A 21477-nucleotide genomic window follows, 5' to 3' on the forward strand; every position below is an offset into this window, starting at 1 on the left:
CTGGAGGGCTAAATAAGTATTATGCCTAAATAGAGTTAATTGCAAAATTGACCCCAAACTATACCGTTTTTCCCGTTTAAGTACCTGAAGTTTTTTTATTTATAAAATGGAACATAAATTCTTAATTCGTCTCATTTTACCCAAAAAGAGTATAACTTCCAATAAAAAATATGCCACGTGTTATGTTATTATTGGCCAGTATCATGTTTCGGGTAAAATGAAAAGAACAGTATAATTTGAAGGCCAGTTTTGCAAATATGCTGTAATTAATGGGGTCAAATCTCTATAAAACCAATCAAGTGTACGCCACGTGAAAAGCCCAAGACTTCAAGTTCAACGTCGTGAAGAAGAGGCAAAAACCTATTTTTTTTTTTTTCAGGTCAGTGCTTTTTTTCCCCAATTTTGACTCTTTAATATTTATTTGATTGAGATTTCCAATTTTTATTCTATTTTTGATTGATTTATTGTGCTTCGTTGGATCTGATCGTCTTATTGATTGTTTCTGTATATAAGATCGGGCGGTTTGATCGGAGAATTTAACCATGTTCAACCGGCTTTTTGGAAAACCCAAGCAAGAAATCAATGCTCTAACCACGTTAGACAAATTAAATGAGGTATTTGCTTCGATTTTGTGCCTTCTTTCTTTAATAGGGAAATTATTTGCTTTGGTTCAGCTAATTTGTGCAGAATCCGAAACTTATTTTGTTGAATTTGGGTGTGATTGAATTTAGCTATCTTAATTGATTGGGACTGTGGGATTTGATTTAAAAGAACTGATTTGTTGGCTGATAGGTTATTGGAAGAACAATGTAATAAACACTTCTTTTTTTCATTTCTTTTATTGTGATTGAATTTGACATTAGTATGGGGGATGTTTTCAAGTTGTAGAATCTTAATCATAAGGATTAATATAGCTTTAGTCGCTAAACTTGGCAATTAAGTCCACTTTGGTACTAGTACTTTTTTTAAATCTACTTTGGTACATGTTGGCTAGTAAGTTTATTTTGGTCGAACTTCCATCACAATTTGATGATATTACACAATCTTAGACTGCCATATTATCAGACTTATACATTTGCCAAGTTCAGGGGCCTAAATGGACCTACTTGCTAAGTTGAGTTATCAAAGTTCTGGGAACTAAAGGTTATATTAACCCTTATCATAATGCCAATTCTACATATATATCAATGAATGCAAAGTGCAAAGTGCAAACCTCATACGTGATAACTTCTTTTTTTCTTTTCATTTCTTTTATTGTGATTGGATTTGACATTAATATCAATGAATGCTAAGAGTATTGGGGGTTTTCAAGTTGTAGAATCTTAATCATAAGGGTTAATATAGCTTCTAGTCCATAAACTTGGCAATGAGGTTCAATTTGGTACCTGAACTTAACAACTATGTCCATTGTGGTCATTGAATTTCAATCATTTGATGATGAAGCACAATCTCAGAGTGCCATGTTATCCAACTTATACATTTGCCAAGTTCAGGGATCAAAATGGACCTAGTTGCTAAGTTTAGTTATCAAAGTGGAAAAGAAAAGTACAAGTATCAAAATAGACGTAATTGCCAAGTTCAACGATTAAAAGTTATATTAACCCTAATCATAAGGTGCTGCAAATGCAAAATTCAAACTTCATTTGTTTCCACCGAGTAGATTACATTGTTTTTCTTCTACATAATGCTTAAAAATGGAACCTTGCATTCATCTCCATCATGCAGACCCTTGAAATGCTAGAGAAGAAGGAGAAGGTACTTCTCAAAAAGGCTGCTGCAGAGGTTGAAAAGGCCAAGGAATTCGCCAAAGCGAGAAACAAGAGAGGTATGGTTGCAATATGTATATGTTCTGTGCAAGTATCATTGTTATCCTAGTTTCACATGATTTTTCTGTTGAAAAAGTACATATAAAGTTTTGGGGGAATTGGCTGACTTTTGATCAGTAAATATAGTAGTTCGCAGTAGAAGTACCATGGTTGTTCTTGTACTAGAAGTCAGATTACATTTTGACCCCTCTATTCAAAAAATGGTCAAAACTAGTCTTTGTACATTTGGTCAAAGAGCAAATTGATTCTTTTGTTAAAAATTCCATCCATTTCTATGATTAAAAACTGATCCCTATACCTTAACATGAGTTACACGTGGCGCCACGTGTAATCCTCTGGTTATTCCGAGAGTCCCCCAGTTTTTAACAGTAGAAATGGCTGAAATTTTGTTTTCCATTAATGTGAGTTCTTAATGTTCTTTGGTGATTGAGTCATGTTCTAATGCAAGATTAACATCAACATGCTAAGATATGATTCTTCATGTCATATGAACTTTTGACGTTCAAAGATCTTGTCCTTGTGTAGAACAAAGATTTGATAGTTTAGTTTAGCAATGTTGGTTACATTTATTGTGAAATTTATATTGTTTACTCTTAGTATTCATTGATACTACTTTTATGCAGCGGCTATACAGTGCTTGAAGAGGAAGAGACTATATGAACAACAAATAGAGCAGCTTGGCAACTTCCAGCTTCGTGTTCATGATCAAGTGAGCTTGGACTGTTATTTTAGTGTTTTAACCGAATCCTAAAAGAACTTTTCGAATTCTTTCTGTTTGTAATGATGCTATAATTATTTGTTCATATCAATGTCTGCAGATGATAATGTTAGAAGGTGCTAAAGCCACAACCGAAACCGTAGATGCTTTGAGAACCGGAGCTGCTGCAATGAAGGCAATGCAGAAAGCAACGTATGTAATCTATATATCTTTATAGGTTTTAGGGTTTGCTTTTAGCTAATTAGTCCCTGTATGCTAGATCAAATAGCATATTGGTCCTTTTTGTTAAAAAATTTATCCATTTATACTGTTAAAAACTAGTGTAGTTGACGAAATAACCAAACAGTGACACATGATTTGTCATGTGTATCTCATGCTCAAACCAGTTTTTGACAGTAAAAATAAATGAATTTTTTAACAGAAAAACTAGTTTGTTCTTTGACCTAACGTACATTGACTAATTTGCACATTTTTTTAGTAGGGAGGGCAAAACACAATCCGACTCCTAATACAAGGACCTCCATGATACTTTTAACTGTTTTGATCGTTGTTTTTGACCCATTGTATCACCATATGCCGTGATGATGTGTTCTCACCGTTTTACTGAAATTTGCTTTCTTTACAGGAATATAGATGATGTTGACAAAACAATGGACGAGATCAATGAACAAACCGAAAACATGAAACAGATCCAAGAAGCACTGTCAACTCCTATTGGAGCTGCAGCTGATTTTGACGAGGTTATTACTTTTTTGCTGCATTCTCTCGTCTTTTTTTTTTTTTGTCGTTTCCTGCTATTGATCTATGCATTTACTAACATCATTTCTATCATTTTTATACACATAACAATGACTCGAGAACATTTTTTATGGTGTAGGATGAATTGGAGGCAGAACTCGAAGAGCTTGAAGGTGCTGAGTTAGAAGAACAGCTTCTCCAGCCTGCAACAACAGCTCCTGCAGCACCAGTTCATGTGCCTGCTGGAAGGCAACCGGCTCGTCCTATTCCTCAAAAGCACACAGCTGAGGAAGATGAACTCGCCGCATTGCAGGCTGAGATGGCTCTTTAAGGTAAATTCATTCTGATTTCAGAAGATGTCTAATTCACCATTCTTTTAAACTATTTATTTATTTAATATTTGCTCAGCAGGCTTACAGTAGAGAACTGATTTTTTTTTTTTTGCGTGGCCTACGGAAAAGAGACGCCATATTTGTATTACTGAATGTGTGCATTTAAGGTTTGACAGACAATGTACAAAAATTATTTGTACTTTGCTTCCTTCAAAAGAAAACCATTGATTCTAAGTCCTTGTACCTATATTGACTTGCCTTGTAATGTCAACAACTTGGTGACAAAATCGTATGGAAAATGACATTTGGTGTTTTTTAGCACTTCCACTAGATGTTACTTTATGAGTTTTGTATGATATGCAAATTTAACTCATTGCATTAACATTTTGACTTCAAACGATATCTATTAAATATTTTAAATCATAAGTTAAAATTATTCTATTTTATTTTAATTATGTTGTATGATATGCTACTATGCAACCATTTGTTTCATTACACGCCACTGACGACTAGGGGGTTCTCACAACGGGTTAAATGAATATTGGAATCTGCAAATTCATTATTCGTATCATCTTCAAATTTGAATTAAATAAAATTATTTTTGAATATTGGAGTCTTTTAAGTGAAAAATAATTAAAAATAAAATGAATAATAAATATTCAAAGGTAATATTTCCATTCACTTCGAATGTAATTAAAATATTTAAATTTAAATATTATTCATCAAATCTAATTTAAATGAACTATTTTTCAATTATTGAAATTTATTAGGGACCTTAATCGGATAAGTAAAAGAAAAATAAAATGAAATAATAGATCCAAATATTTAAATTCATTATCCACAAAAGTAAAATGAATCTGAATATTAATATATCCACTTTGAAATTACCTCTAAATAGTATTTAAAATATTCATATCTAAATATTATTTGAACTCAGTAAACACTAATAAGATTTCATAAATATTTAAATACGAAATATTTACAAATATTCAAATCCTCATTATCTATTACCATCCTAGGATTATCTAAAAGTACTTAATATTCTATTATTTATGTTCATGATTTTTACTGTTAATTAACAGGAAAAGGAAGCTATAAAACAAAGTGAAATCAAGATAGCAAATACAAAGCAACTGAATCTAGATGAACCTATGTCCACCTTGGCCTTGACCTGGAATTAAACAAACACAAAACACTACTATATTATATTTGACCAGCTAAGAGCCTTAGATGAACCAGTTTTCACCTTGGTTACTATTATAGCTTTGAACATTTAATAAAGAAAGCAGCTTTTCTATGGTTGGGGAAAAGATAATATTTTGCACACAAGGTGTGTCTACATAAAAAGAGAAAGATGACCTACATGATATCGCTTAAGGATTGCCTTCTTCATCGCCAACTGCACATATTTGAATGGCTGCAGGCGAGAACTCCACGTAATCGAAATCGTCTGTAATTCCGATCTGTTGTTAAGATTTGAAAAGCAATGTCTTAGTGCATAAATTACTAATAGAAACAAGTGTAACAAAGGGGTTAGCTTCGAAACAAACGTATGCCCTGTAATAAGGAGTACAATTCTGTCTGAATAGTGAGTGGACAAAACAGAGAAAACCAGGTAAAAGTACTATGGAAGCCCCTAGAGTCGGATTGTATTTTGCTTCCTATACTAAAAAAATAGACAAATTAGTCTTACATGTTAGATCAAAAAGCAAATTAGTCTGTTCTGTTAAAAATTTCATCAAGGAAATAACCAAACAATAACACGTGTACCTCATGCTGATGTACATGGACTAGTTTTTAACAGTTGAAATGGATGAAATTTTTAACAAAAAGACCAATTTGCTTTTTAATCTAATGTATGAGGACTAAATTACTATTTTTTGAGTAGAAAGGGTAAAATGTAATCTAATTTCTAGTTTAGGGGCTTCTATGGTACTTTTACTGAGAAAATCCCTTTTCTTTTAAGTAAAATCATTCAGTTTTTTTCGATTCTATGCACATAAATGCAAGGAACATGATGTATTATGGCAGCCATAGATAGAGGTTTATGTCATGAGGCTCCCCACAAGCAAATTTCAACCAGAATTAACTCATTGGAAAGGTTTCGGATTTGAGCATTTCTCACTTGATTTGGAATAAATAGCAATTTTGGGTACCCTAAAGGCACAAGGGATACCATGGCAGAGAGGTGGCTGGAGTTATTTTCAAGTCATATGATAATTGATGGGTTCGTGCATATATGCAAATGAAACTAAGCCATATACCTCCTTGTACATGTGTTCAAGCTGCTCTTTGGCTTCAGGAAAGTTGTTTGAGCACCACTGCCGCAGAGTGAAAATGTTGTCTGTGGAGGTTTTGACCATTATTGTTGAAAAATGTATAGAATATCACCCGGAATTCATCAAAACAACCCAACAATATTGAGCATAACTACAACTGTAGGCATCTATGTGCGGCACATAAAAGGGAAAAAGAATAGGAAACCAATATTATGCTAAAAGGTAAAAACAAAGTACCTGTCCATCTGTTTGCTGCTCCATGAGCAACCTCAATTGCTTTCTCTGCAAAAATGATTCAATAAAATGATCAGTGAGGTGTGAGTTTATTGAACCACAAAAAACCCTCAAACATGCTGAATCTCATAAACAAATGTTGTCCAAACAAACACTAAACTCAATGCTTCAAATGCAGCTGGATCATTGTCTGCATACTGTACCATCTCCTCCTGAAAATTTAGAACATATAGGACAAACTCAGATAGGGCTCTATACAATTTATTTATGTAGGAAACAAAAGATATGAAGTAATCAAACCTTAAGCTCATTATGTTTCAATTCTATGGCCTTTAATTCAGCCAAGGCCGTCTCTCTTTCGTCCTAGTAAATGCATAAATGTTAAAACCAACAATCATCATTGAAATGCAAAACTAAATCCCAAATCACTAAACAAACTTTAAGATACTAACAGATTCTTCACGCCCCTTCTTTAATTCATTACGCTTATCAACAAGCTCCACGAATTTCTTCTTACTGTTCTCAAGATCTGATTCGAGTTTCCGTTGCACATTCCTCAACTGTTCCAAAATTTACATTAAAATTGATATCTATGTTCCTTCAACTCCTTAAATTTATTAAAGAATCCATGTCGACACATGAATATGAGATATGACAGTAAAAGGTCCATGGAGGGCTTTGTATTAAAAGTCAAATTGCATTTTGACCTCTTTATTAAAAAATTGACAACTTAATCCTTGTACGTTAGATTAAATACCAAACTAATCTTTCTGTTAAAAAATTAATCCATTTTTACTGTTAAAAACTTTAATGGCTAACAAAATAACCAAATAGTTACACGTGACACGTCACATATACCTCATTTTGAGGTATAAAGACTAGTTTTTAACAATAGAAATGGATAGACTTTTTAACTGAAGGACTAATTTACCCACTTTTTGAGTAGAAAGGACAAAATGCAATCCAGCTCCTAGTACAAGGGCCTCCATAGTACTTTTACCGAGATATGATATCAAAGGACCCTACAAATACACGACCATACCCGTTTCGGGCACATACCAGTATTGACACTTACACCCGAGAGCAAGTAACATAGATTGATATAGCTATGTTAAGATAGAAAGGTATGCTAGAAAATACAAGCACCTGATTTCCAGCACAGCTAGGAAGGCTCCAAAAGTATACCTATAATTAATTTCATCATAAGAGCAATTAATTATACCTATAAGTGAGAGAAAATTAACATATTACGTTGGAAATACTAATACAATAAATTTTTACTTACAGATGTTCCAATTTTATCCTTTGAAACAAGGTCATCATCAACCAAACTTTGAACAACATCTTTAACTGATTGAGTGATTACCCCTTTCTTAGGACCCAATTTTTCAAGCTCCTTAAGCTAAACTCATTAAATTAAATCAAGAAATTAATAAGAATTCAGAATTTCCACATATCTAAAAACAATTATTGCCAAAAAAAAATGATATACTTACGAGGAAGAAATCTTGAGATTCATAAAATATCTGAAGAATTTTCTCCCTCTTTTCTTCCAATGAAAGACCTCGTCTCTTCGACTGAAATCACAGTTGCAAAATACAACACAAATTCTCAGTAAATTTACAATACCATCAACAAATTTGAAGGAGATTCATGACAGTAATTAAAAATAACGTTAGATTCAACTAAATCTACTAAGTTAATGTTCGGGAACTGAGAAAATGAAGGAAAATAGAAGAAGCAAATGAGATAGGGTTTATAAAAATTGATTTTACCATTGGCGATGATCCTTTTTTTTTTTTTTCAACGAAGGCACTGCTCACTTGAAAATTCAAAATTGAATCTGGGAATCTCAGTGGAAAGGGTGTTGAAATAATATACGCCATATATGAATGTGCTCCTTTTGGCGGGAATTCGGCCCAGTTTTACTAAAATATCCTCTGCATCTTTTACGTATTTACTCTTTTGGCTTTTTCTTAAGCAAATGGCTTTTTATTTTAGATTGAAAAACTCTATAAAAAATTAAAAAGTAAATTACATTGACAATCATTAACTATTAATTTTTTTGTCATCCAACTATAAAATGTTATAAAATAATTATTTAATTATTTAACTTTTTTACCCAACTATTAAAAATTCTTTTTTTATTATTACCAATTGTTAAATTACTAATGAAAAGAAATAACTTAATAACTTTTAAAATTGGCATAATAGCAACTATAACCCTCAACATTTATATATCGTATCAATTTATAATTTGGTCTCCTTTTTTGTAGTTCTATTTTTGTTTGTGACATTGAAAGTTAATTTTAAAAGAATGAAAAATATGAAAATTATTATCTTGAATGGTTGGGTGTTTTTATTTTGATATATTTATGATCAAATTTAGTAAATGAATTTGTTCTTTTTTTTGTTTTTTACGTGAAAGGGTCACAAAAAAAAATTGAAAAAAGAGAGCAAATTACACAGTGTGTAAACACTGATGGTTAATTTTTTTTAGAATCAAGACTTAAATTGACACAATATATAAATATTAAGGGTTAAAGTTGTATTATGCCAAATTAAAAGCTTCCACGCCATTTTCCATCTGCAATTAAATTACTCTAGGTTTGACTTGTTTAAAATACAAGTTTTATTTTTTATCCAATTTATTTTTCGAATTTATATTTTTATCTAAATCATTTCACTTTTTTATACATGAACAAGACACCAACCGAGGTCTAATTTCAATATTTTTTTTCTTTCCTCTAAATTTCATCCCAAAGTATTTTAGTCGGTATCATTTTTCTACACCAATTCTTCTACTTTTCCAAGGACAAACCTCGTCTTCTTCTCCCAAAGATAATAGTTTTCTAGCTAATAAAAAGTAAAAACCCTACCTTCACTACACAACAACACTGTTAACCTACTTTAAAACACTTCTGGGTTTTTCCACACTACTGAGTTTATGGTGAAAGTGGAGAGGTTTATAGATAGGTCCTTCCCTTCAGGGTTTAGGGTTTTGGACAAATACCCATTTAGTAAAAATAGGGTTTTTGAGGCTTGGGTAAGAGAATCTAATAACAACTTGAAAAGATTGGTTCCTTGTCAAGTTGGACTACATTGTTTGCAATTACAAACAGAATCACAAGGGGAAAAATCACTTTACAAATAGAGATATAGATTAAACTTGGAAAGCAACCTTAATTTATGAAAACTGCAAATTGAGTTTATTGGTCTATATTGACCAACATATATACATACACACATACATCCATATAATACATTAATATCATCAGAGTACCCTTGATTTACATTAAAAAAAAAATCTCATTTGGGGGGTGGGGGGTTAATCCACCACCAATTTATCAAATAACAATTCTTATTTATATTTGCATAATGAAACCAAATATGATGCTATTAGCCAATAAGTCTTTAGCTATATGATAAGAGTGAGGATTAGGAATTTTGAAGTCTCAACCACATTTGAGTCCCATGTCACACCTGCTGCAACATTAACATTCAAGCTCTTAATATAATTTATTAAGATAATGAACAATTTATTAATTGTAGGGAAACGTTCCCTACCAATTCAACTAGAATGTTATCAAGGTCATAATTTACGGGTAAAACTAAATACTGATTTACCATAATAACAAATAGACTCAACGGTGAGTCCGCTGTGGGAAGAGCCGTTGCTTTCTTGCTTGATGGGGGGGCTTCCATTCACCAGCAAAGACTAAAAGTGCTCTCCGATCCGTGCTGGATAGTCAACCATCACACGGCTCTCAAACCTAACCTGTGGTGGATCCCCAGAGACAAAAAGCGCTTTTGCCCCATACTTTGAGATGCATGCTCCTCCCCGAGGGTGGGTTGGTTAACTGTTATGCGCGTTCTTTCTTCGAACTTATGAAATGACTCAGTCATACGTTGACTACAGCCATCCAAATGTGAACTCACTTTTACCTAGTATTTTTTTCTGTTAGTATAAAGAAGAATTACCGTATGTCCTGTTAATTCAATAATGCCTGGTTTCTCGGCTGTACTTCTTTGACTACTTCCCCGGTAAGGCCCTCAAAGTCAACAAGGAAAGAAAACATCTAAGCCTCCTCTTCTAGGTCTTTTTCCCTATCCAACCATTACATTAATAAGATTCACACAAAAAAGAGTTCAAAAAAATGATCCGTTAACGGAATACCTACAAGTCTACTTGTGTGAATATGAGCTTTCTACTCATGCTCACCCCTGAATAGAATTGTTGAAGGCAATTGCTGATGATCTCCATCGGATCAACTGAGAACAAAAAAAGATAGTCCGAAATAAATCAATGAGATAAAGGAAAAGGGTTCCTAGACGCTTCAACCACGCTGTCCATACCTTACGCCTGACAGATGCTTCTATCCATTGCGGTAACCGATCCATACACAAAACAAAAAAGGAAGGTTGTCGGATGCTTCTTAAGGGCTAAGACTGTGCAGTCTTCTCTCCGACATGGATAAGACATAATCATATAAAGCAAATCCCCTGGTAAATGCATAAATATCAAAGTGAAGTAAATTAATATCCCACTTGATCGAGTTCCAATTATAAAGAATTTCGGATTCCTTTTTATTGAAAATTAAAATATATTAATATATTCGTAATTATTTCGAAATATATAGTTTCAAAAAACAAAATATCCTTTTTCTAAGTCACATCGAATGGGGTATGTTTTATGTTTTCCTTGACTATATGTTCATTGACTATTCATGTCCTCCAAATATATATATATATTCTAAATTCCCCCAAATCATTTCACGTGGCTTCTTGTTATCACGCAAAATAGAGATTCATGTGCTAGTTACTCATATATATATTCTAAATTCCCCACCCACTATTCCCTAAAGAAACAAAAATAAAATAAGAATTTAATGCCTCTAATAATTATATCTTACCATTTCTGTTTTAAAACTTCAGCACTTATTCCTTTTTTTTATTTTTTTAGAGTTCTTCTAACTTTTCCATCCTTGTAAAAAAATGGAGATAGAGCAATTAAATTTTAAGCACATACAAAATTATAAGCTCCATTAATTCAAGTGAGCCAGCACTTTGCCTTGCTCACAACACCACTTGATGGGGCTGAAATTTTAAGCTCATAGCACCACCCCTTGAAACTCCAAAGAAGTAATAAAGCTGAAGCTTTCACCATCTCAAAGGGAGAAGCATCAAGCACCACCAAAACACGGAACCCACTGCTCCACTATATATATAAACGCTGTTAGGATTTAGGAATTTGATAGTCCGAATGATCGAGAGGATCTGGACCTCTGACCTGGAAGAAGAATGTTCGCCATAGTCAGCTAAGGGCTTTACAAGAATGCAAAATGCTCACAAAGATAGCTCGTTGGGGAGCTCACGTAAGCCTGGCACAGACAAGGTTACAAGAGGGAGCTTGCGTGAACCTCGCAGGGACGAGGTTGCAAGCTATATCTGCGAAGAGGACCCCCTCCTTCATGACTGACAGGTACGAGGTCCGTTGGGAGAGTCAGTCCCAGGGTCAGAAAGGGTCGCGTGCTCTATAAGCAAACGTCTAATAAGCCAGAGGAGGCACAAAGAATGTCTGCATGACAAGGAATGTTAATGCCCTCGACTCAAAGGCCAAGACAAAACAATAAGTCCTATTATAAGCTGTAATAGTAACAATAAGAAATATATATAAATACGTCATGTGTTTCACCTAATACAGCATAAGCAAATATTACTCAACAAAACTCTCTCCCTCCTTCCATTGTAACGTACTTGTTTGTTTGTAAAAAATAAAATCAGGCGTATCTCAAAAAGCTTCCACCCTTTATTCACTACAAAATTAAAAGGCTTTGGGATGGTTAAAAATCGTTTCTAAAAGTTTAAAAATGGTCCTCGATAGGCTTAGAGATGACTTAAGTCATCCCCAACATGCACCATTTAAAACAATGTTTTTGAAAATTTGTTAAATTAATTGTGAAGGTCGTCCTCATAATTAAGGAGGAATATAATCCCCAAATTCATAAAAACATAAAAAAAAATGATTAAGATGAATTTCACACCTAAAGCTTTGGGGACAAATACGTCCAAAATTGTTTTTAAAAGTTAAATATTTAGTGACCTTTCGTATCTAAATGAATATTCTTTATAGACACATTTCATCTCTAAATATTAATTTTATTCAATAATGTATTACTATAAATTTAAATTTAATAATATGAATACCTAAGAAAAAATAATGATTATATGAATTTAAAATAAAACATAATATGCATAAAAATATATATAATTAAATTCTATCAAAATGTTAAATATTAACTATCCATGAAAGTTCATATATATATAACAATATTCAACTTTTAAGATAATTAATAACAAAGGACATAAGCTTAAAAAAACTTTGATGTCCAAATTATAATTTAAGACAAACATGCATTTCAAGAAGAGTCAAGTTGGTTTAAGAGAAGTAAAGCCGGGGTGTTCAAAAGTTAACGGAATCGAACTAGTATTAATTGAATTAATCGAACTTTTTAGTCCTTTAACCTCTAACCAAATTGAATTTTTTCAAAAAATATTAACTCAATTAATCGTAATTTATATGTTTTGTTTTTTTTGTTAAAACAAGTATAACACATATAAAAATAAATAAATTTATAATGTTCATTTGACCAAATTAACCGAACTAGTAATAGCCTAATACATATAATCTATAATATTATTTATTAAATTCGGTTAATTCAGTTAATTACCCGATTGTAAACTGAATTAATTGTTAACAGAAATTCCAAAAAACCTTTAACTGACCTCCGACCGAACTAGATTGGTTAACTAACCGATTTACCGAATTAGACCGGTTCGACCGGTTAATTTGGTTTTAACCAAAGTTTGAACACCCCTAAAGTCAAGCATATCTGTCAAGGGTGAAGAGAGAAATTTTTTGTAGGGAGCTAAATTAAATTGTAATTTTTATAATAGCAAAAATGTAATTTTTATGATAGTAAAAATATAATTTTTAAAATATTAAATCAAAATTTTATCATTTTTAGAGATGCCAAAGTATAATTTTATCTTCTTTAATTTAAAATTTTAAAAAAATTAAAATAGAAAATTTTTTATTTTAGGAGATTCGACCACTTACTGCCAGGCCTCTAGATTCATCTCTGATATATCTTTCCCCCAAATCATTGTTTTTTTCTTTTGGCAAGATACCTCTAAATCACTTGATGGCTTGTTATTCATGTCCTAGTTAATCATATAGATACTAAATTTCCGGACCCACTATTATAAACATGAGCACGTGTAATATTCCTTTTTAGAATTTAAACCTTTGCCTCCTTATAACAAAAATGGATTAAATATCGAGGGAACAAAAAGGTTCATGGAATCGATCGAGGCAAAAAAGCTAAGGTCTAAAAAAAGAATGGTGGGCTCCTAAAACGTAATGAAGCTGAAAGTTTTCACCATCTCAAGGGGAGAAGCATCAAGCACCACCAAAACACAGGATCCACTGTTTCACTATATATACATATATAACACTCTATGACAATTGCCACGGATACAGTTGGCTAGAGGCACTATTTATGTGCATAAGTATCACCATCACATGGAAACAAAATGATCTCTTTTCTCCCTTTCTCTTCTTATCTTTTTCTGGTCTTCCATTCTTTTTTTTTTTTCCTTCCTCTAAATTTCATCTCGATGCATTTTAGTTGGTATCGTTTTTCTACACCAATTCTTCCATGGACAAACCTCGTCTTCTTCTCTCAAAGGTAATGGTTTTTTAGCTCTAGTAAAAAGTAAAAACCCTATCTTCACCAAACAACTACACTGTTAACCCACTTACAACACTTCTGGGTTTTTCCATACCATATGGTGAAAGTGGAGAGCTTTACAGATAGGTCCTTCCCTTCGGGGTTTAGGGTTTTGCACAAATACCCTATTAGTAAAAATAGGGTTTTTGAGGTTTGTGTCAGAGAATCTAATAACAATTTGAAAAGATTGATTCCTTGTAAACTTAGACTACATTGTGTGCAATTATAAACAGAATCACAAGGGAAAAAATCACTTTACAAATAAAGATATAGATTAAACTTGGAAAGCAACCTTAATTTATGAAAACTACAAATTGAGTTTATTGGTCTATATTGACCAACATATACACATACACACGTACATCCATATAATATATTAATATCCAAGATTAATTTTTTGTAACAAAGTAGCTAGATTATCCAACAGCAGAGGTTTAACTATTAGTTGGTCACTTCATCCACTGACAGTGTTGAATCTTTAAGGAGTTTATTATTAAGGGATTCTTCCACAGTACGTAGCTACATTTTTTTTTTGTTAAAAAAAAAACGAAATCACCAAAAGAAAAAGGAAATCAGAACTTACGGTTATAGATAGATCAAGCATGTATATTGACTAGTTTTAGTAATCTCTTTGCAAATTTATATTTCAAACCTCTTACCTTTCATTAGAAATAATCACCAGAGATGATCACAGAGCGAATTTTACAATTTTCGAACCTGCACAAACATTAGTTTTAGATACCTTTTTGTGTTCCAAATGTAAATATTAAGGTACAAATACTTGAAAAATGAAAACTCAAATAATTTAAAAGATATACAATCCAATTATGAAAGGTATTAAAAGTTATATTATATTTTGTTTCTTCTATTAAAAATAAGTAAATTAGTAAATGTAGATCAAATCAATTTTAACCAAATAATAACACTTGGTGTCTATTTTCACAGAAAAATTAAATTATTTTTTAATCTATCATGTAGAGATTAATTTGTTCAATTTCTTTAATAGAAAAAGCCAAATACAATCCAACTTTCCTTAGTACTTTTACCGAATATATGATTATTATACACTTACGGGGTGAAATTATCACAGGTTACTAAGGGGTCACACTTATGCCCAATTGCAAGTAGAGTTTGTTTCAAAAAACCTCCATGGCTGACCACTGCTATCTCCTTTTCTTTCCGTGCCAACAACCTGCAATGATGAAGTTGATTCCATACAAAAATCCAACCCAAGTTTAGCATTCAATTCCTTCAAGGACAAAAATATATATGTATGTATGTATTTAGTACACACCACCCAATAAACTCGACTGCCCTAGCAGCAACAGCTTCATCGGTTTCACGTTCTTCAGCCTCCCACGAAATGTCATATTCACTTTCAATCTACAATAACAGGTATATGTTTAATTATTTGAACTTCTATTTAATGAAACTAACAAGTTATTTGTGTACTTGCCAATGAAAAAACAACTTGTGGGAAACGAGCCTTGCACCGGCTGATGCTTTCTCTCCTGCGATCTTTCCTCTACGTTGAATTGAAAGACATGAGCTTTAGTGGATTAAAATAATGGAATGGAACATGATCCAACTTTCGTATATGTATATATATACCATGCGTACACGACAAAGTTCAGTTGCTATGATTATTGGGTTATTGCAATTATCTCCATGTTCTTCACTACCAAGAAAAACACCAACTGAAGTCTGCAATGTCCTGTAATTTCAACCACAAAAAAAAAAAGAAATAAAATCAAGAAGCTAATGAAGAAACCTTTTTACTATTTTTTGTTTTGTAGAGATCGATGCCTTAAAAATTTCCTTTTTATTTTGCTTACTCAAGCATTTTATCAATGATAGAAAGAGAGAAACAAAGTCTGAAACACTAAAAAAGGGGATTAAGGAGATACAAGTGAGGACCATTAATAGATTACAAAAACGAAGAAGAATTATGGAATATATGAGTTTGATAAAAAGTTGCGTCTACGAGTTATCAGAAACGAAGAGGAAATTATCAAAAATCTAGTGCAAATTGAAGACAATAGATTTAACATGAAGCTTTGAAGATGTCGAGGACAAGTTTCCTTAGCTATTTGTCTTCGAGTTTCATTGTCGGTTGGAGAAGTTATAGAGCTCAATGGAAGGACTCAATTTGGATTTTAGGGATTTTGGTGAACCAAAAATATGTCTCTTATCATTTTTTAAGACCGTAGTTGTGCTTTTGCTGTAGGTTTTTATTGAGCTTTTGAGGGTTGGTTTGGTGTTTTCGAGACTGTTGTTGGCGCTTGTAGGAAAAAAACCAGATGAGAAAATGGGTGTTTGAACAATACAACATCATATGATTGATACCGTGTCAGAGGGGAGGTGACGATTAGTTCAATACTTTGCAGCACTCCACTTGCAGAAAGATTTTTCCGTTCATCACGAACCTGTTAAAACCAGCTAAAATGTCAAAAAGCTTTCATTATGAAAATTTAATATGCCATTGGCAAAGCTTTTCTAACACCTGCTGCGAACCCAGAGGTGAGAGTTGAGGATTAGTCTCTTCCTTGGAATTGTGAAGTTCATGTGCATGCCTCATCTGTAAACCAATGTTGTTATTAAATGATAAATAAAAAAAATGACATGCAAATACTAAGGGACCAACCAGATGAAGGCGTTTTTCGTTGTTACTAAGCTCTCGAGATGTAGATGCCATTTAGGTAGTGGAGTAGTCAGTAGTGGAATGAAGATGGCAGTAGACAAGGTTCACCCAAGACATCTTCTTTTTTGGCTTTATGATTCTACGATAAATATTGTATATTATGCATGCTGATATCAACCTTTTCCATGTTGGCATCAGGATACACAAAAAATACGGCTTTACTTTGGCCCGATCATTACGGGATTAAAAAGGTCCTACGTGTGTTATTATTGATCCATGTGTATCCTACCTATTTGAAATTCACCTTCTCCGTGTAAATGAATTAATTTATTTTTACTACCTATTTGAAATTCATCTTTTTCTCTTATTCGAAGATGTCGAAGACAAGTTTCCTTAGTGATTTGTCTTCGTGTCTCATTGTCGGTTGAAGACAGAATCTGGATTTTAAGAGTGCAGGGATTTTTGGTGAACCAAAGATGTCTTTTATCATTTTTTAAGACTGTACTAGTTCTTTTGCTTTAGGTTTTTATTGAGCCTTTGGGGTTTTGCTTGGTATTTTCTAGACTGCTTTTCCTGCTTTGTAGGCTAAAACCTAGAATCGTAGATGGAAGATAGGTCGATGAACGAAACAACATCATATCACAGTCACTAGGGGTGGATAAGGGGGCTGCGATACTTTGACCTTCAAAAGTGGCTCGAGTTCCCCAGCTCTCCTGAAAATTGTGTCTCATAATTTATAAAATTACATTTTAATCCTAAAAATAAGAAAAAATAATTTAATCCTTTAAAAATTATAAAAATATAAACTATTAAAATGATAAAATTATATTTTTATTATTATATAAATATACTGTTTAATTCTGCCCTAAAAAAAATTTAGCTCTACCTCAAAAATGAAAAAATTTAATTTATTCTTTAAAAAATTATAAAAATATAAACTATTAAAATTTATTGTTGGATCCTTTCCACTTGCAGAAAGATTTTTTCCGTTCCTCACGAACCTGTTAAAACCAGCTAAAAAATGAAAAAGCTTTCATTGACAAAGCTTTTCTATGACCTTCTGCGAACCCAGAGGGGAGAGTTGAGGATTAGTGTCTTACTTGGAATTGTGAAGTTCATGTGCACGCCTTATCTGTAAACCAATGTTTTTTATTAAATGATAATAAAAAAATGGCATGGAAATACTTTGTAAATTAAGGGACAAACCAGATGAAGGCGTTTTTCCTTGTTAAGAAGCTTAGGAGGTGTAGGTGCCATCTAGGGAGGGGAGTAGTGGACACTAAAATGGATGTAATGAAGAGGAAAATATACCATATATATATTTATTTACTTCCAGGATTTGGGTGGCAACTTCTTCTTTTTTGTTGCTTTCTGCTTTTTACGTGGTATATGGTATATTTTGCATGTCGATAGCTCCACTTACGATGAATGTACAGCATTGGGCCGATGATTACGGGATTAAACGGTTCGCACTGCGCTATGCTTGGTTGATACACCACCCTTCCTCAAATAAAAGGAGCATACCAATTCTAATGCCTCAACATCAAGTCAGCCCACATACTCCTTAACTTATCAGCAAGTATAAGAAACACACATTTCTCGAAGCAATTCAAGTCTTTGAAAGACAGACATCACAAAGGCAGAAAGGAAAATCATCTAAACAATACAATACCTATAGCTGATGATGATGCACCAAACTTTCGTTGAGATACATCAGTTATGGATATAATTATTTTGCTACACATGCAGGTGGTGTTGTGTATTGTATAATACTAATGCTCATGCCGGAGATTTTGCAACAATATTTGGTGGCCCTATAATCAGGAATGGGCAGCATTATACGGTGATAGTCGCATTTCATTTTCTATAATTGATTATAATTTTATTCTTAAATTTTAACTAATTCAGTTTTACCGGATTAAAACTAGTGTAGTCTTATATCCTTTTGTATATATTTTTTATAATTATTATTTTAACGATTCAACTATTTAATTTATTTATTCAAAATTAAATTATTATATTTGAGTTTCATAAATAATATATTAAAATCTTAATAATATGAAATAAAATAATAATTGATGGTTGAAAATACAATTAATAACAGCCGTTGGTGAAATTTTTTATAAATAAAGGCTTAGTCTGTAAATTGTTACAAGGCTGTGAAAACAATCTTTATTGTATTATTTATTATGATATATACATTTATCAATTTAAAAATTAAATTAACATATTCTAAAATAAAATTTTAAGCTTCTTTTATTAATCGAAATGAATATGAATAAGACATGGATAAATTTATTTGATAAATCATTTATTTTTTTAATTGTTACATAATTAATAATATATTTATTATTTTTCATGTTTTATCAATTTATATTGAAAAAGTAAGAAATGTGTTTAATAATAGTATACTTGTGTATTTTTTTAATCATTTGTAAATATATTTATTTAATGTTGATGAATAAATTTACTTAATTTAAACAAATAAATATGGATACACATAATTGTAAGTGAATGAAAACAAAACATAATTTTAAAATTTTCAACAAACACAAACAACTTTAAAAATAAAGAAATAATCGGACATAAACGAAGATCCATTAATTCAAACTTGATTTATTTATAATCTTAACCATCAAATCTTCAATATATATAGAAAAATCTTACTATTTATATTTCAATATGTGTTGAACAAAAATCTAATATAGTGTTTTTAAGAGAAATGAAGAGTAGGGATTAAAGTTGTCTATAAGTCGGTCTTAATAAAATTTTAGGCTCAACTGAAAAATGGACTTAAATTTTTGCTTAAACTTAACCCAGATTATAAATGTTAAACCCGGGCCTAGACCGACTCGACCCATATTAAAATCTAAAGTATCAATACCATAGAAAATGTATCGATACTTGCTATGAGGTATTGATGCCTAGGGGATGGGTATCGATAATCAATCAAAATTTTTTTAATTTTCAAAATATCGAACTTTAAAACGATATCGATACCTATACTTTGTTAAGGGTATCGATACTTTTGATTTTGTAGACATGTATCCGGGTTGGGTCGGGCCTAGGCCAAAAAAGGCTTACCTGAAGCCCGACTCATTTGTAAAAAAGCCTCGTTTTTATCCAACCCATATTCTAGATCTATTTTTTTATCCAAATTTTCTCATATTTTAGGTAAGTCTTCGAACCGGGTCAGATGGCCTGACCCATAAACATGTCTACCATATAAAATGAGAATAAATCATATAACATTTCTCTTAACAATGGTGCATGTTGTACCACCCATGAAACACCATTTAAATTTGTTTAAGTTATTTGCTCAAATATAAAATTTTGTTTAAATTAAAGTGTTCAGATACAAATAATAGATATTCCAACTAAAATATGAGTCATACTTGAAATCCAATATTCAAAACTTGAATCTAGTTTAATTTTATGAACTATGTAGACTTATTAATGATATTATAAAAACAAAAGGATCAAATCTACAATTTAACTAATTTTCAAAATGTAAAGAAATAGAAAAAGGAAAGGATGTGTGTTGATCCATGTGTCAATAAAGAAAGATGATCTGGACCTTACTTTTAATATATATATTGAGCATTAATCTCATTGTAGATTTTTATCATATCTACTTTTTTTGATACAATATTTAGAATTACCCACAGCCCAATCTCAAATCTTAAATAGGAGAATAATGCACTTCAGCGGACTCGAACTCACGTCTTTCTTCAATGATAATAATATCGATACCAATCAATTAAGACTTAATTAATACTTTTATATATATATATATATATATATATATATAAAATTTCAAACCATCCAACATAATATGTAAAGTTAAAAATTCATTAGTCAATAAGTAAATGTAATAAAGTCAGTTAGTCAAATAATAATAATAATAATAATAATAATTTTGTCTCAAAAGTGGAGCGGGATAAAAATAGAATTGTCCAAGGATTGAATAACTTGATAAGGTAAGAGTTTCGTACATCGATCCGATCTAAACTGAATTCAATTTAAATAATAAAAATATTTTTAATTTTAAATTTAATTATAAAAATATAAAATATCAATTTAAAAATATTTTTAATATTTTATTAGAAATTTAACGTAATTTACCTATTTAAATTTAAAAAACTTAAAAAGCTCTTTAACTATATGATTCAAAATCAATATAATATATATTTAAATAATTTTGGTTTTAAAGTTTTTAATTGGTCAAATCTTTAACATCTGTGTTAACATACAAATTATCATTTTAAATACATAATTTAAAAATAAATTGTTGTAAACAGACATTCGATAAAATTAAATTATTATGGTTATTATGCAAAAACAATATAAAAAAATTGTAAATTCATACATTTCTCTATTTATAATGGTAAAATTATTCTAATTTTATAGCGTCGGTTGAATCCCCAAATTAATTGGCTCCTAATTTCAATCCATCAGTAAATATAATCCAATTCTAACAACATTATTGATTTTTGTTTAAAGTTTAATACAACAAATATATAAAATGTAACATATTTTTATAAAAGTGTAAAATAATGTAGGAGTTAACAATTTATAAAATATAAATAAATTCAAGACTCAAATTCAACCGAATTTAAATAATTATATCCAGTGGCGGAGTCAGGATATTAATATTGAGGGGCAAGCTAAAATTAGAAGTGCTATATAATATTAGATTTAAACATATAAACTATCGATTCAAAAAAATGCAATATTTCAACAATTAAGATGAAATAGCTATCATTTAACTCGGTTAACTATTTTTTATTCCGTTTTCACAGGAATGCTCACTGCTTCACGAGTTATTATTTGACATAATTTTAAACAAAGTGACAAATGTTTTCTCCTAATCATTTTTCATCCAAACACATACACATTTCACTTAATTTTATAAG

At 31.4% G+C, this 21477-nt stretch overlaps 3 protein-coding genes across 5 annotated transcripts; 1 reads left to right on the forward strand and 2 right to left on the reverse strand.

Annotated features, from left to right (window-relative positions):
* The first annotated feature begins 232 nt into the window (after window positions 1-232).
* Window positions 233-3935, forward strand: LOC108468390 (vacuolar protein sorting-associated protein 32 homolog 2-like). Of its 2 annotated transcripts, none has more exons than XM_017769279.2 (8): window positions 233-379; window positions 514-614; window positions 1726-1825; window positions 2450-2535; window positions 2645-2736; window positions 3170-3284; window positions 3422-3614; window positions 3694-3935. In XM_017769279.2, exons 2-7 carry the CDS (start codon window positions 543-545, stop codon window positions 3611-3613), a joined length of 657 nt encoding a protein of 218 aa, XP_017624768.1. In that variant the 5' UTR covers window positions 233-379; window positions 514-542; the 3' UTR covers window position 3614; window positions 3694-3935. The 2 variants fall into 2 exon arrangements, with proteins under 2 accessions (XP_017624768.1, XP_017624776.1); XM_017769287.2 differs by having other exon boundaries at window positions 3744-3935.
* A 700-nt stretch (window positions 3936-4635) lies between these two features.
* On the reverse strand, window positions 4636-8022 carry LOC108484471 (meiotic nuclear division protein 1 homolog). 2 transcript variants are annotated; one of them, XM_017788278.2, is made up of 11 exons: window positions 7903-8022; window positions 7624-7704; window positions 7413-7529; window positions 7274-7312; window positions 6580-6687; window positions 6428-6490; window positions 6288-6339; window positions 6131-6175; window positions 5879-5958; window positions 4978-5077; window positions 4636-4785 (listed from the first exon to the last, which is right to left on the reverse strand). In XM_017788278.2, the coding sequence occupies exons 1-10, from the start codon at window positions 8011-8013 to the stop codon at window positions 4988-4990; spliced, it is 786 nt and encodes a 261-aa protein (XP_017643767.2). In that variant the 5' UTR covers window positions 8014-8022; the 3' UTR covers window positions 4636-4785; window positions 4978-4987. The 2 variants fall into 2 exon arrangements, with proteins under 2 accessions (XP_017643767.2, XP_017643759.2); XM_017788270.2 differs by having other exon boundaries at window positions 4636-5077.
* Window positions 8023-14988: 6966 nt separating this feature from the next.
* Window positions 14989-16615, reverse strand: LOC108472545 (phosphoglycerate mutase-like protein). The gene is made up of 6 exons (XM_017774088.1): window positions 16565-16615; window positions 16424-16498; window positions 16267-16346; window positions 15532-15634; window positions 15215-15303; window positions 14989-15112 (listed from the first exon to the last, which is right to left on the reverse strand). Exons 1-6 carry the CDS (start codon window positions 16613-16615, stop codon window positions 14989-14991), a joined length of 522 nt encoding a protein of 173 aa, XP_017629577.1.
* Window positions 16616-21477: the final 4862 nt, after the last annotated feature.

This window comes from Gossypium arboreum, chromosome 7 (assembly GCF_025698485.1).
Source record: "Gossypium arboreum isolate Shixiya-1 chromosome 7, ASM2569848v2, whole genome shotgun sequence".
NCBI lineage: Eukaryota > Viridiplantae > Streptophyta > Magnoliopsida > Malvales > Malvaceae > Gossypium > Gossypium arboreum.